Consider the following 14784-nt stretch of genomic DNA (forward strand, 5'->3'; position numbering starts at 1 on the left):
TTTCAGAAATGTCCCATTTTTATTGGGTTTTTTTGTAACGCACTGCAGATCTGGGATTCGAACATCTGTTACTCTGTGTGGTCTTGCTTCCAAGACCAGCGTGTTGGCCCTGTGCTATCCTCCATTCATTGAGAGGGTTAAAGGCTGCCCACAGAAGACCTATAAGTAAACCTTCTAGGTTTCATCCTACTTTGCATTAGAGACTTGTTGATGTGTATCTTGTCTACATAGATTGTCAGCCTTACTTTGTCATGATGTTTTAGGGGCCAGTGCTTCTTTCCAGTTGGATTTGTAACCTTTTCTTGATGTATTTGGTATTCTGGATTTGATCAGATTGATTTGTTGTGCATGTATTTTATGAATTTCTGCATATCGTCTGATGGATTTATTTCTCTGAACAAACATATTTACGAAAGAAATGTAGCCACTGCACCCGTCAAAGAGAAGAATAAAGGGGATTTTAACAGTTCTTAAGGGAGCAAAGGATGAAGCAGCCTCCCCGCCCTCCACTTGAATGGCTTTCCAAGCCTCAAAATCATGACAATAGCTTGTAGCCATGGTCACATCACAACAAGAGTAACACACCAGGATGATGATGAAAAATTCTCCTCGAAAGCCACTTCTGTGGAGCTGTTTTTCGAGAGAATAAATGACCGAAAGAACTTCATTGCAAGGCACTACATCCACGCCATCAGTAGCTTTCACTGCATTGGCAAAAACTCTGCCTCTAAGGACATGAAGCGGCAGAATGAACTCAACATAGCATCTCTCAGCAAATTGGTGCAACTCTTAAAGGGAACCTTTATTGAAACAGATAACCAATTAGGCCCATTTAACACCTACTTGGAATATGTAAAGGCCCTAGGAGAAGTCAGATTGTATCCAATCTATTCAACCTTTCCCATTTAACAAGGTACGAAATGTCTATTTGCGTTTCCGGCTTAATCAGCTGCCTGCTTCAGCGTATAGGTCTTTGGAACTCTCAGACGGGCCTATCCCCTTCCTGTCGATTGTGTAAAGAACATTAGTACCCGGCAGGGGGGTGGGGGGGGGGAGCCTCTCAGCCAATGAGGAGGCTCGGAACAGGGAGGCCACCATCTTCCCCCGACGGGGAATGAGGTAAGTGGTGTCCCACTTCCCCTCTCCCACCCCCGCATCCACAGAATTCCCCCCCCCCTCCCCACTTACCTTCATTGAAGTCCATTTAGTCCACTTTGGGAATGGACGCGCTGGGAACACTTCTGTCCCCAGCACGTCTGCTGCCGAACTGCGACAGGCCGTCATGGAAAGGAAAAAGGTACTATACATAGTCCCTTCTCTCCTTTCCATAGTGGCCATTTTTTTGTTTACTTTTTTTAATGGGGCCATGGAAAGATAGAAGGCACTACATGTAGTCTTGTTTACTTTTTAAAACATTTTTCAATGGCCACCATGGAAAGGGAAAACAGACTTTGTTTCCCCTTTCCCAGCGGCCATTTTTTTTACATTTGTGGGCGTTTCGGAACAGAAAACAAATACTTTTAGTACGCCAGTCTCATGGGCCCAGGTACTAATAGCAATAGGCCCCAGGGAGGGGGGGCATTACCACTTCAGGGGATGTCCCGGGGTAACCATGGTCCCCAGGGCATTACCTGAAGTGCTAATGCCCCCCTGGTCGGGGCCTATTGCTTAATTCTGTGCTTGAAACGCTTAAACATTTAACTGTTTATTGTCCGACAATAAATTCCTTAAGTATGTTACATTTTAATTCGTACTCGTCTGCCCAGTCCGTTCAAATTGTTTTGATCTCGCCTAATGCAAGGAAATGGCGTTTCCTTAATTTTTGTTTTTGTTTCCCAACATTTTTGACTCTTGAATTAGATTTTTGCACTTTTTCATGTAATCAATTTGATTTTATATTGTTTGTATGTTGCTTACTTGTGGTCTGTTTTAACTTTATTTGTGAAAGGTTTGTTTTGGTTTAAATCATATTACAATAAATAAAATAATCATATATTTTACAGGGAGACCCAATGGAGACCTAGCAGCATATCACAGGAAGTGTGCATTCTCCAGGAATGTAACCAGCCTTTTGACACAGATTAGAGCACTAGACCTCATGCCTCATAATGCCCTGAAAGTGCAGTTTCCCAGTTTCCATTGTGGCAGGCTCTTTTACTAGACACAAAGGAAATATCCAGGAACGTAACGCCAGGAAACACGGACGCATGCTCTTTGACAACAGCATTCTTTGCAACAATGTACAGTGACAAAATAGTACTTTAAAGAGCCCCACACACCTTATGGGGCGAATGGTGCAGAGAGTTTCTATGGAATTCTACATCAAAAGGTTTACTTTGAAATCTTCCAGGGAGTCCCACAACAAGTATTCGGTGAAACAAGGTGTCATCATCTGGCCCATTTAACACTACTCCCAGGTGCATTGGTGTGGTTAGTGTACTATGCACAATTTCTGGCCAATCTACATGGTTTACCAACTCACCAAAACTCTCCGTCGTCTTCCACAGTCACTCCCAGCTTTTCTCTCTCAGATTTGCTGACTTTCTGCCACTCTTCTGAACTGTGGAAAAAATATATCTATTAAATACAACATCAGCTCATCTAAACAGCCTTCCTTTTTGATTGTATTGTTGAATACATTTTCTGAAGCCTTTTCCCAGGTAAGCTAATAATAGTGCAAGAGACAGGCTTCTTCGATCACTTTCCAAATGTGTACAGAGAATACTTTTAAGGGATTGCCTTAGGATTTTGACTGAGATTAACAGTATTTATGAAGACATTATATATGTAATCATTTACTGCAAGTGACCACTACCAACTGTACCCAACTAGCAGTGGAGAGGATTATGGCCATCTGAAAAAATGTCTGCAATATTGGGGGCTGCTAATAATTTGAATGATGTACCTCCCTACATTAAGGGACTACACATCAGACGCCTGGGTGTCTGAATTGAAGTGTAGACGAAGAAAAGGGCAATTCCTGTTTGGACATGTTTGGACCAGGAGGACCCAAGGCCCAAACCCCTGCTCCGACAACAGGTAAGCACGCGCCAACATGTATTTTCTCTCTCTGTCCCCACAGGCCATCCCCACCATCACACCTGGCAATGCCAACGTCAATATCGCCCCTCCTCTAAGGCATGGAAGCAATCTCACCCACATCAGTCTCAAGTCCATCAGCCAACACTCACCGCCCACAAAATGGAAGTTGATGCTTGCCAACATCCTCTCAGCTATCACCCATGCAGCAGACATCACCAACATCATCAATACACATGACCTTGATGCAATCTTCATCACGGAGACCTCGCTGAAACCCACCTCCACCCACATCCTAGACGTCCTTGTCCCCGATGGCTACAGCATTCAACACAGAGACCAGCTGAACAAGACAGGCAGAGGCCTCGCATTCATCCACAAGACCTTGTGGCCCTGCGCCAGACTTTACATCAACTACATCGGCTCCTTCGAAGCCTTCTCCCGGCACGTCCCGCTCTCACAGAGGGACACAATCACCTTCCATCTCATCTACAGACCACCCAAACCTAACGCTGCCTTCATCAGAGACTTCACCGACCTGGTCACCAACATGTCCATCACGCACACCAACAACATCTCCCTATACACTTCAACCTCCCAGGCAACAAGGCCACCAAACCGATGAAGGAAGCTCTCCTTGGCCTTCTTGACACCATCCGCCTCACACAGCACATGAAAGACCAAACGCACAAGAAAGGTAACATCGTTGTCCTAATCATCACCACACTGCCATCCCTCGACTAAAGCTCCTCCTCTCCCGCTTGACTGTCCACCTGGCCATGCCTTTCTAAATCATGCACACCACCCCAGTCAAGCACTCCGAGCAGAAAACTATCACACAATCCTTCACGAACATCCCGGTGGAAGCCCCCACAGAAGACCTCGCCAACGTCCACCTCACATGGACTGAACACCCCCAACCGACCTGCAACATTCTATGGAAGCACTAAACGCCATGCTCTCAGCCTCCATCAACCGACACTCATCTCTGAAACAATGCACCTGCAAACCAAAACCATTAGCAACCTGGTACATGCAAGAACTCAACCTCAGCAAAAGAGCCATCAGGCAACCAAGAGAAATCCTGGTGCCGCTTCAGGACTGCATCTGACCTGGTGGTCCGCAAGGAACTCATAGCAACCCACCGACAACTAATGAATACATCCAAGGCTTCCTACTATCAGAATACCATAACAGAAACCTACAACAGAACCAGAGCGCCCTTCAAAGTGGTAAAGCACTGTGTCAATCTACTACTCTCTACTGCCATACCAATTCCATTGAAAAATCCACTGCCAGCAACACCTTAATCGCCAAAATCAGCGAGATTCAACAACACAGCCACCAACTCTGCATCCACAGACCCACCTCACGTCCCTCCTCATGAAGTCTCCACACCCTGGACAACATTCAAGACACTCTACAGAGTACTAGTAGAAAACCTGGACACCCTCAAAGCCACAACGTACACAGACAACTTCCTCCATCATCCATCCTCAAGACCCTCCCTGCAGAAGCTCTCCTTCCCTACCCTGAAGATCCTGAACAGCTCCCTAACACAAGGCACCTTCCCATCGAGCCTAAAGATAGGATACATCTTCCCTCTACTATAGAAACCAGAGCTCACCTCCTGTGCCGAGTTCCTCAGGTTGCACATCGACAAACACCTCTCCTTCAAGACACACATAGCTAAGACAACTCAGACAGCTTGGCATCAGCTGTCCCTCCTATGGAAAGTCAAGCCCTTCATCCCTATGGACAGCTTTGGATCTACCGTTCAAGCACTGGTCCTATCCCAACTGAATGGGGCAATGCCCTCCTCGATGGCCTCCCGTCGTCCTCCCTTGAGCCCCTAAGAGGTGTCCTATACACAGCTGCATGCCTCATCAAGGGTCTACACAGATACAACCACATCACCCCAGCATTCGTCAACCTTCACTAGCTCCCACTGAATGCACAAATTACCTTCAAGTCTTGCTGCATCTACTATAAGGCAGTCGCCCTCAAGCCACCTAGCTACCTCATGGAGAATGTCAGCATCTCCGGTGGACAGAACACCACCAGAAGCCAGGCATTGTGCAGACTTGAAATCCACTGCTGCAAAAAGGAAAGGACCAGAAAACAAGCCTTCTTTGCCTATTCCCCAAGACTATGGAACATCCTCCCCATCAGCATCGGACTCACCCCCACTCCGCTACAATTCAGAAAAGCACTCAAGACCCACCTCTTCAAGGAGTCTCTCCTCTACAGCTAGGCCATCACGTCACCCCCGTGCCACCCGACTCACTAGAAGTGTCTCCCCCTCGCCACCCTGCACAGCTGTACCACTTCTCTGTGCGTCTCTGTAACCTACCACCCGCTGTATACCTGTTCTATTACCTCTGCACTAGAGCCTATATAACAGGTGTCCCGCGTCTTGCCGTTTGTTTTAGATCATAATCCCTCACTCTTGACTATGCTGGCTAGAATGGACGGGTGATCTAGTCCAAAACATTTGGAGAAGTAAAGGTTGCAGACGCCTGATCGATAGGGACCCTGGAACCTCTTCTGAAGTATCCAACACCACTACACCTTTGGCTCGGAAACCTTGATCTTAAATTTGCTTTCCTTCATTTATTTGTAGGACCATCACTGCCTATGACTCAAGGGGCCCAAGCAAAGCGCTGGACCACAAAGGTCCAGCAGGTGCATAGGTTTGTGCAGCACATTCAGAAACAGAGATCGTTCTCACACATTACGGTTTACCAACATACCAGGAACTCGGCCAAGAGTAACACAACGCATAAAGTTACCCACACAACAGTTACCAGGCGGTGAGGGATGTTACGGACAACCATGGCTGGTCTCAAACGAATGATCTACGAATAAAGGAATCCAGTGTGGTCCTAATCCTAGAGAGCCTTCTAGTTCCCTTGCATTCATTTCCTCCATTTTGTTTATTGACAGCGCCATCCCCCTGTCATAGGTTGTTTTTGATTGTCAATAACTACCTGCAAATCCCCTAGAAACCACATTGGCAATCTAAATTGTCTCCTTGTTTCCCTGTTTGGTACCACCAGACCAATTCTGGTCAGACTGGCTTTAATTGTTAATTTTGGCATCCCTTTGATTTTTATTGAAGAATCCAAACCCAAAGCAGCACTGCAATGGTTATTCTCCATTCTTGAAACACAGGTGAGGCAGACACTTCAGGATCGGCTGCCCAGGTAGGGTTGTTTCCTTTGGCCTCAGCTTCCCATTTAACGCCATTAAGTGTGATGCTAACCTCAGATCACCCAGCACTTGCTGTGCCTGTCAGTGAGTACAGGCGGTAGGCCTTCAATGAACACACTGCATACATGTCAATGCAAATAGCAGGTTTGGACACTCTTTTCCGCAGACGAGTTACAGACCACAACTGCAACTGGAGTGATGCTGGTGTAATCTCCCCAGGTGGCCACAGGGCACACACTTCCAACCCCAGATAATGATCGACAAATAGAAAATCAACGCCACACTGACATGACTGCATTTACCTGTTTGGTCCACAGGCTGGCTACATAAGGGAAATATATATTAACATACTTTTTTTTTCTTAGAAACAAGTTGACTAAAGTCCAAGTTTCAATCGCATTTTTGTCTTTGATTCTAACATTGCAACGGGAATTTTTCAAACATTCTTATATATATAAAATGTGGTTGATTCTACTAACAAGTTCAGCATCAGGACCCTGAGGGAAGTGGAAATCCCACAGCAGGAGAAACTAAGGAGCTATTTTAGATATTGACTTTCGTCTGTGATAGAACCATTAAAGCAAACTGGAAAATGCATTGGCAGAATGAAATATGTTTGACACTAATTGAGAGAAACGTTGTCCGCTGGCATATGAAAATAGCACATGTAATAACGATCAACACAGAAATAATCAAACTGTCTATTACACCTGAAGGGGACATAGCAATGAGCAGCTTGAGCATTAAGACGCAATGAAAAACAGACACGGAATGAATGTAGGTGTGTCTGAGGCAGAGGGTCCATATAAACATTTTTTATTTTATTTTATTTACATTTATAAAGCGCTCACACAGCCCACAGGCATCGAGGCGTTCTTACGGGAATTGTTTTTTTTTCTTAGTTGCGTAATTTATAATGGCTTAAACACCCAGAGGTTTCTAAGTGCGGACCCGGGGATCGAACCTGTTGTTGCTTCGTGTCATCTTGCTTCCAAGACGCGCACGCTGCAGCTGAGCTACCCCCCCCCCCCGGATATCAACATTAGCTCTGAAAATCTTAGTTGTTGAAGTCAGTTGCTCGCCAAGATTTTTATTCTGACTACCTTTGCCTGAAGAAGGGCTGATCTCAGCAAGGGTCTGAAACTAGAGTCACCAATTGTTAGAGACTGCGCCATCTTACCCTCCCATTGCCCGCTTTATCGGCCTTGTAGCAACTATATATATGTATACATACATACACTACAGTCAAAGCCTGTGTACACAGGCTAAATTCTCTAAAGGTAGACATTTTCAGAGATTAGAATCCCAGCGCAGTCGACTCAGCATTCCAACTTTCCATGTATGTTATCAAGTCAAGAACTCCTTCTTAGAGCTGACAAAGTCCAATACTAAAAGGTAGGAGGTGATATGTTATAACATATGCAACTATCAATGTGAAAGTTGCATATATGTAGCCCACAGGTTAAAGAAGTCTAAGCATTTCTAGAGGTTTCACGACGTTTGTTCACTGCATGGTAGATCAAAAACACGTTGGTTTGTATATAACCCTGCCCTTGACAGGTAGCAAGATAACCAAGGACAATTATTCGCCACCATATTAGTCCATTGCAGGCTTTTAGACAAATTCCTTACGATAGCAGCCATCTTGCTGGGGTTCTATGCCATTTCATCAACAGATTTATTTTTTATGTTTTTTTAACAAATATTTTTCAATGAAAAAAATCATATTTTATTTTGGGGTTGGGGGGTCCCTCCCAGGGGGGTGGTGTCCCAAGCCCGCCACCCCCTGTTTTTTCTCTATTCCCGACCCCTACACCTCTTATATGCACTTTCCCACCCCCTATATTCTTTGATTTGTTTTTTTTGTTGAAAAATATTCGTAAAATAACCCATGGAAAAAAAGTGTCAATGAAAGGATGTTGTACCCTTGCTTCAACCTACGTTTCTTAACCACTGGTAACTCCTCCGGGCAGTATCCCCACTCAACTGGTTGGTACAGTTTCCGGGACACAAGCAACCTTTGACATGTTTCGGCCCCAGGGCCTCATTAGTGAAGTGCAGCTTAATTCTCTTTTCACAACAAGCAAGGGACCCTCATCTATTGTAAACTGCCCCATGACTTTCCATTCCTCGCTGACCTCTTCATACTGTGCATGCCAGGTCCATTAACCATTAGGAGCACAAGGGTGTTCTCGAACCCTGGAGCAGGCAGTACGAGTCAACATCAACCATCTGCTATGCGTCTACTGGAAGGGCTACCGGCATTCCAGGTTTCCCAGGTGCACCTTAGAATGTAAGGTAATCCTGAAGAACATACATATGCCAGAGACTGGTCACTGTTGGCCTGGTGCTCAAGGCACGTTCGGACATCATGGCCAACTAGTGCCATACAAGGACGTCTGCCACCATCTCTCTGCAGGGTTCCACACTCCCAGGAGCTGGGAGCTATTCAGCTCCTGCTTGTAGCCTAGAAAAAAGACGACTGGTGAGATGGATACCAACAGCTACCAGGAGTTGCGTTTGACTTCAAGCGAACTGGTGCCACACAAACATGCTTCTATGGCATGAACTCTGATTGCTCAGGAATGTCTCCAAAGTAGCATTAGGACACATTTCACCCACTGCGGGTCACATGTAATGGGCAAAGGATGGTGGACTGCTTCTCAGAATTTGCAACTTGCGGAGTACTAGCTCCTCGTTCCCCAGAGACAGCTCCTGCTTATTCGGTGATGCTGGATAACCAAGAGCTGATTTTAGCACCTGCTCAACACATTCCTATTTTGATACCTACTCAGAACATAATTTCGGATTTATAGCACTGAGCAGGCACGGTTGTTGTAGCTAGGTCATTCTACCCACTAACAGCCGATGCCAAGCAGAAGGGCACGCTTTGTGGTCAATAACATTATAAGGCAAGTAAGGGGCATATCACTACAAAAAAGTCAGAAGGCCCTCAACGGAAATGCAAAATGATATTATGTTTTAAATGCCATAAGGTTCCAATTCGACAAACATTGATTACAGCAGTACATTTATTTTAGGGTTTAGTGTGTTCATTGTTTCATAAAAAATAAAAAAACGCACTACCAATGTATTGTTGCATTACTCACATAAGTGTGTTTATAGAAGCCAAATTGAACATGGCCCGGCTCAAGCAGTTCATTACCTCGACCATAGTTCCTGGAGGGAAGTTGTGCTTTCCTAAAGAAAATGCTCTGTGCACTTTGGACAAGAAAGGGCGGCCATTCTTAGGATGTACACGAATTGCTCGTTTCAAATTGCCCATGGCCGATTCGGCCGAATTATTTGTGGCTGTTTTGACTGAAATGTATTTGGGGGATACCCCCTGCAGCCCCCCACCCCAATCCCCCTATATTATTTATTACCCCAAGCCCCCCCCCCCACATATATTTTCGATCAAAACTGGCGCAAAACATTTTGGTCACTTCGGTTGCGGGCAACTTGGGTAACACACATTCATACAGGTCTTTCCATAAAAAGGAAGGGTTAGAAGACAAGGGACATACATAGCGGTGTGTAGAACAGGTGCACAACCCAGAGAATGCATCTGCTTATTTATGGCGACTTAAAACTCACAGAAAGTTATCTTCCCAAACATAACAGAATTGTTTATAGAAGATGCTGTTAATAAACCAGATTTGCTTTGTAGAAAAGACCAATCCTTCTCATTACTAACTAATCCAAATGGAATTTTGGTCCCTGAAAGGGAGAATGAAAATAACTTGCACTTTAAGATACCCCAATTTCTGGACTTCCTGAGCTGTGTCAAATATTAAGTGGTTCCCCATTGGTCTAGACACCGCCTGTGGTGTGGAAGTGTAAATACGCAAGCACAGTTTGTCTTTTAGGGCGTTACCCAATGAAGCAGTGAAGAATTGCATAATTAATGTTGCCCTTACTAACTGAGAGACAGGATTGTCAACCCAGCGACTTTAGTTGTGTGTAACAGCCCTTACTAACTGACCACAAGGTAAGACCCAAACATTAAACATTTTTATTTGGAAAGTAGATTTAACTTAAGGACAAGACATTCTAAATACTCTCAAAAGTTAATTCGGCATAATGATGTGTTATTTATATAGCGCCTCAATCCAAAGCGTTTTACAGAGAACATATTTACATACAATATTACCCAACCGATATTGGTACTTGTAAATTGGTACTGGCATAAATGGGTCAGACGTTTAAATGCTTTATTTTAACCTATTCTTATTTCGCAATTATTGAATTGCGGCACAGGACAGCAATGTGCATATATCAAGTGCCACACAAGCAAATGGTAAATTCACTAACAGAGGAGAGGAAGGAGAAGAAATTATTTGCAACTCCATTTCATTGCACATTGCTTTTGTGACACCAACTACAGATGCCCTGCGAATGCTATTGCAGTATGTATAATGGGATCCATGCTGGAGCATGAGCCCTGCATACGGGATAGCGATATTACCTGTCACTCCAGGCTCCGTTCCATTCCTTCTCCCCCCAGGGATTTCGCATTCTGATCATGTCCAGCTTCTCGGATTTGAAGAAGGCTAGAAGGCCCTGCCCCAGCCGGACCTTCCGCACGTCAGTGACTGCATATGCGTGGCCTTTCACGAGGCCACAGGCCAGGCGCGACTCCATGTCGGCGGCAGATGTAGCCTGAACAAGGAGACATGAAGATTGAATGAGTAACTTTGTTGCTAAAACTGAAGACAATACTGTGTCAATTTCACTGTGGTCTACAATTTTAAAACATCAAAATATAAAAAGGCTATCTAGCATTGTTAAGGATGATTTGCAGATATCCTGTCCAGGGACAGTGTTGTCTTGGAATCAAGACAACACTGAGCAGCATGGGTTTCATAACCGGTCCCGCGTTTAGAGGTTGGACACCGGCATGGAGCGCAATATAAAAGCAAAATAAATAGTGCCAGATATGGTGTTTCAGGATACCTGACAATCACTATAAGTACAGACTACCAAAGTCCATCAATGCACAATACACCTATGTAATGCACACACCTTAAAACGTTGCTCGTAGAACTCGTGAGACTTCAGTCTTTTAGCTGAAAATCTAGGTGCATCAAAATTGAAAGACTTGATATAATATTACTACAGGAGTTGTGGTCAGAGCAGATCATTAATCGGATGGTTCCACTGCAATCCTGCAGTCTGGCTCTTAAAGGCTTGCGTGGTCGTATGTCAGGCGGGTAGCATATTGGAATTCGTAAAAATCTGGGAGTAGTGGTAACACACCTAGAAATTTCGACCGAGGGTATTTTAGCTATTAGCCTTTCCAATTCTGTGATAGCGAGTGTGAAAACTCTGATCATAATGAATATTGATTATAATCCGATGCAAGTAAAAATTGAGCAATTCGTTTATTCGATTTGTAAAGCCATGCTGTGACAAATCAACTTATGGGGTACCAGTGGGTCCAGGGGTTAATATTGTGGGGTGCATTTAAAGGCCACAAACAGACGTCCCTGTCACATGAATGGCAGGATTGTAAATACTGAAACAAAAATGGCCTGCCATTCGTTTTTCAAGTAAAGTTAAAGAGCCGTTTGGAAAGGGGCCTTCAGAAGTCCCTATCACATGGAAAACAGTATGTTCAAACATTGAAAACAAAAATCTGCCTTCACATGTGTGTGCAAATAAAAACGGTTTCAAAAGTAAAAGTGAAAAATATATCACTGCTCACAGAAAAACATCAGGAAAACAAAAAACAATGTGCGGGTTGAACAAAAGCAATGCATATTATGTTTCACCTACAAAACTCCAGTGACATTTGAAGAGCCACTTTGTCTTCATGGCAAATGTCAGCCAAAGGCAGCAACTTTTGCTGGCTGTGGGAAAAACCCCACAAGGACATCTCCCACTTCAGCCTGGATGTCACATCTCCTATCTAATAACCAACCGCAATAAAATATCCTGCTAAAGGTGTCGAAATTCAGTGTTCTCCAGACCTGCTGGCTCTGAAAGCATGGACTTCAAGAAAAAGTCACCCTTGGCTGGAGCACAACTAATATGAGTGAAAATGGGGGCACCCATTTCAAAGAGCAAGCTTCCAACACAAAGGAGATTGATAAAAAAAACTGTGGGCACAGACTGACCCAGTGAAAACAAATGGCCGGACATTGGAAGTCAGGGCCACTTGTCGCACATGAAGATCCAAAATTACTTAAAAGGCCTATCATCATTTAGGCTGTTCACCTCAGCCATCATAAGGCAGATTGATTTCATTTTTGTACCCTTTTTATGTAATTTCCAGGTGATTTTGGGGATATAAAATTCATCCATGTGCGACTCATGGAACTGTAATGGATATCCAAGATGCGTTTCTGACTGATCTGAACATGTTCCAAATGTGAGAGTTGGTGAGCTGGTGGAAAATGAAATTAGGGATATGCTAATAACTTACATATTCATAACTGTTGTGCTTTTTATGGAAACAACAGAAAGATGCCACATGGACGTGCTAGATGATACCGATTTGGTGGTCGGTTTATCCAATTTCCCATGATTAGCTGCAACAGAAAATATGTTTAGTATGGCAGTTGCTAGTAAAATTATGAAGTTGTGATACATAACTAGTTTTTGCCAAGAAGTTGAAAGGAGAACAAAGGGCGGTTGCAAATGGGAATTGCCATATGTTGCCCCAGACCCGTAGACCAATCCTGACTTGGAGGTTGGGTTTGGGAGGAGAGAGAAGGGTAACTGTCCAACCCTAGTGGCAGGGATTATTGCAGGGCACTGCCCCAAGATTGTAAAATTGGTGGTGTCATTGCTGCTGTATAAGGGGGACTGCACTAGGACAGGGGACAGAAAAAGGAGAAAGATAGGAGGACAGAGAGAAGAGACCGACCTCAGGAAGGCTGCTGAAACTTACCATCTGACAGCTGTAACAGGACACCAGAGTAAATTGCTGAGAGTGCATCTGGGTGGAGCTATCTATCCTAGGAAGGCCTCAAAGCTGACTCGGTCCTATGGTGGAGAGCGGGAGGCCATTTTGAGAGTGGAGTGACCAGACCACTGCCTTATTTTTCCAGAGTGTCCCGAGATGCCGCTGGCTTTCCTGAACCTTAAACAGAGGCTTGCTATGTAAGTAGAACTGAGCCCTGGGAAACCAAAAGACGTGGGAGTCTGCTTGCCTTGAATCCTTGCCCTTTATAGTGGGTGGGATGGGCAAAACTGGATAGATCCTTAGCCCATTTAACCAAAAATATCAATATAATTAATTCCCCATTTGGCAGAACACTATGGGGTGAATTTTGTTAAAATTCAAAATTAACAAAGCTCTCTTCCCAGTGTGCGCTGAAAACTATAGCCTATAATTTAATTGGGTAATCCTTGTTGTCCAGCTGACCCAGACTTCTTTAAGGAAGAGGGGTGTCTTTGTCCCTAAATCAGCCCAACCTTTTTATCCAGCTTCCCCAACGCATGACTTTCAGTGGAGGGGGGTCTGAAATCCAAAATTCCCCAAAGCCTTCACATTTTTCTGTCTGACTTCCCAACCTAGACCAAAGCAGGGGGGGGGTCTGAAAAACAAAGCAATATATCACCCTGTGTTTATTTTAAACCAAAAGTGTTGGCGAAATTATAATTACCATATATATTTTAACCAATCTTGAAATCCTACTGCTACCCTTTTAAGCCTGAAGGAAAATCAAAATCCCACAACATTACATAAGTGCCTTTGCTATTGATCAGTGCAATTATTTTGTGATGTGAAATTTGAAGAAAGTAAGAAGTGTGATTGTGTTCTTTTTAACTCACTTTTGTGGTTTATTCATGCTGAGAGGTGGATAAAGTGGTGTTTTGACATGTGTGCCACAGATAAAGTGGTGTTTTTGTGCTAATTTCTATTACTGTTAATTTAAATAAATACCAATATATTTCCCATACACCGGCCTGGTTCTTGGCTCATTGTTAGCTCAGGGGAGAGGGATCCAATGGACATGATATGTGTCTGAGATAGGGCAAAAAAAAAAGTAGTATATGTTAAATAGTTTGTTGCATAACCACTTCAGTGGGGATGGAAGGAACTCTGCATGTGGAGGGTGGTTTATCAATAAACCGTTACAATATCAGTTTCTAAACCATTAATCAGCCCCACAACTCTAATACACCAGAAGGGATCTGAACAGATTGTAATAACAAGCAAATTATAAACCTCCTTGTCCAATTCTGGTAACGTGGACGGAAGGACAGGCTTATCTCCAAAATGTCGTGGATCATTGGTTAGTTGCAACACAGTGAAAATACAATTATTACCCAATGATAAAAGGAGTGTCCAGTCATGGTTGTATTAAAAATATCTACTTCATTAATCACAACTGACAGTCTAACACTAAAAAATACAACCACCCTGTAAAGGAATGCAGAGGACAGACAGTTTCAAAGAAGGAAAAGGGGTGATACTGACAGAAGGGTAGTCCTGTCTGGTTAATAACCACAATATGGTATGGTTAATAACCACAATAGCTTGTTAAGGTTTCTTGGCTTCAGCACAAAGGGAGCAATGGG

At 43.9% G+C, this 14784-nt stretch overlaps 1 protein-coding gene across 1 annotated transcript in view; it reads right to left on the reverse strand.

The window, feature by feature from the left end:
- The window catches only part of CAPN5 (calpain 5), an 820088-nt gene that overhangs the window by 142329 nt on the left and 662975 nt on the right, over positions 1-14784 (reverse strand). The window contains exons 6-7 of the mRNA XM_069640007.1: positions 10721-10914; positions 2483-2560 (exon numbers count right to left, since the gene is read on the reverse strand). Of these exons, the coding sequence (XP_069496108.1) occupies positions 2483-2560; positions 10721-10914 (272 nt within the window). The remainder of the gene's footprint in view (positions 1-2482; positions 2561-10720; positions 10915-14784) is intronic.

The sequence above is a fragment of the Ambystoma mexicanum genome, chromosome 7q (assembly GCF_040938575.1).
Source record: "Ambystoma mexicanum isolate Mex_15411 chromosome 7q, UKY_AmexF1_1, whole genome shotgun sequence".
NCBI lineage: Eukaryota > Metazoa > Chordata > Amphibia > Caudata > Ambystomatidae > Ambystoma > Ambystoma mexicanum.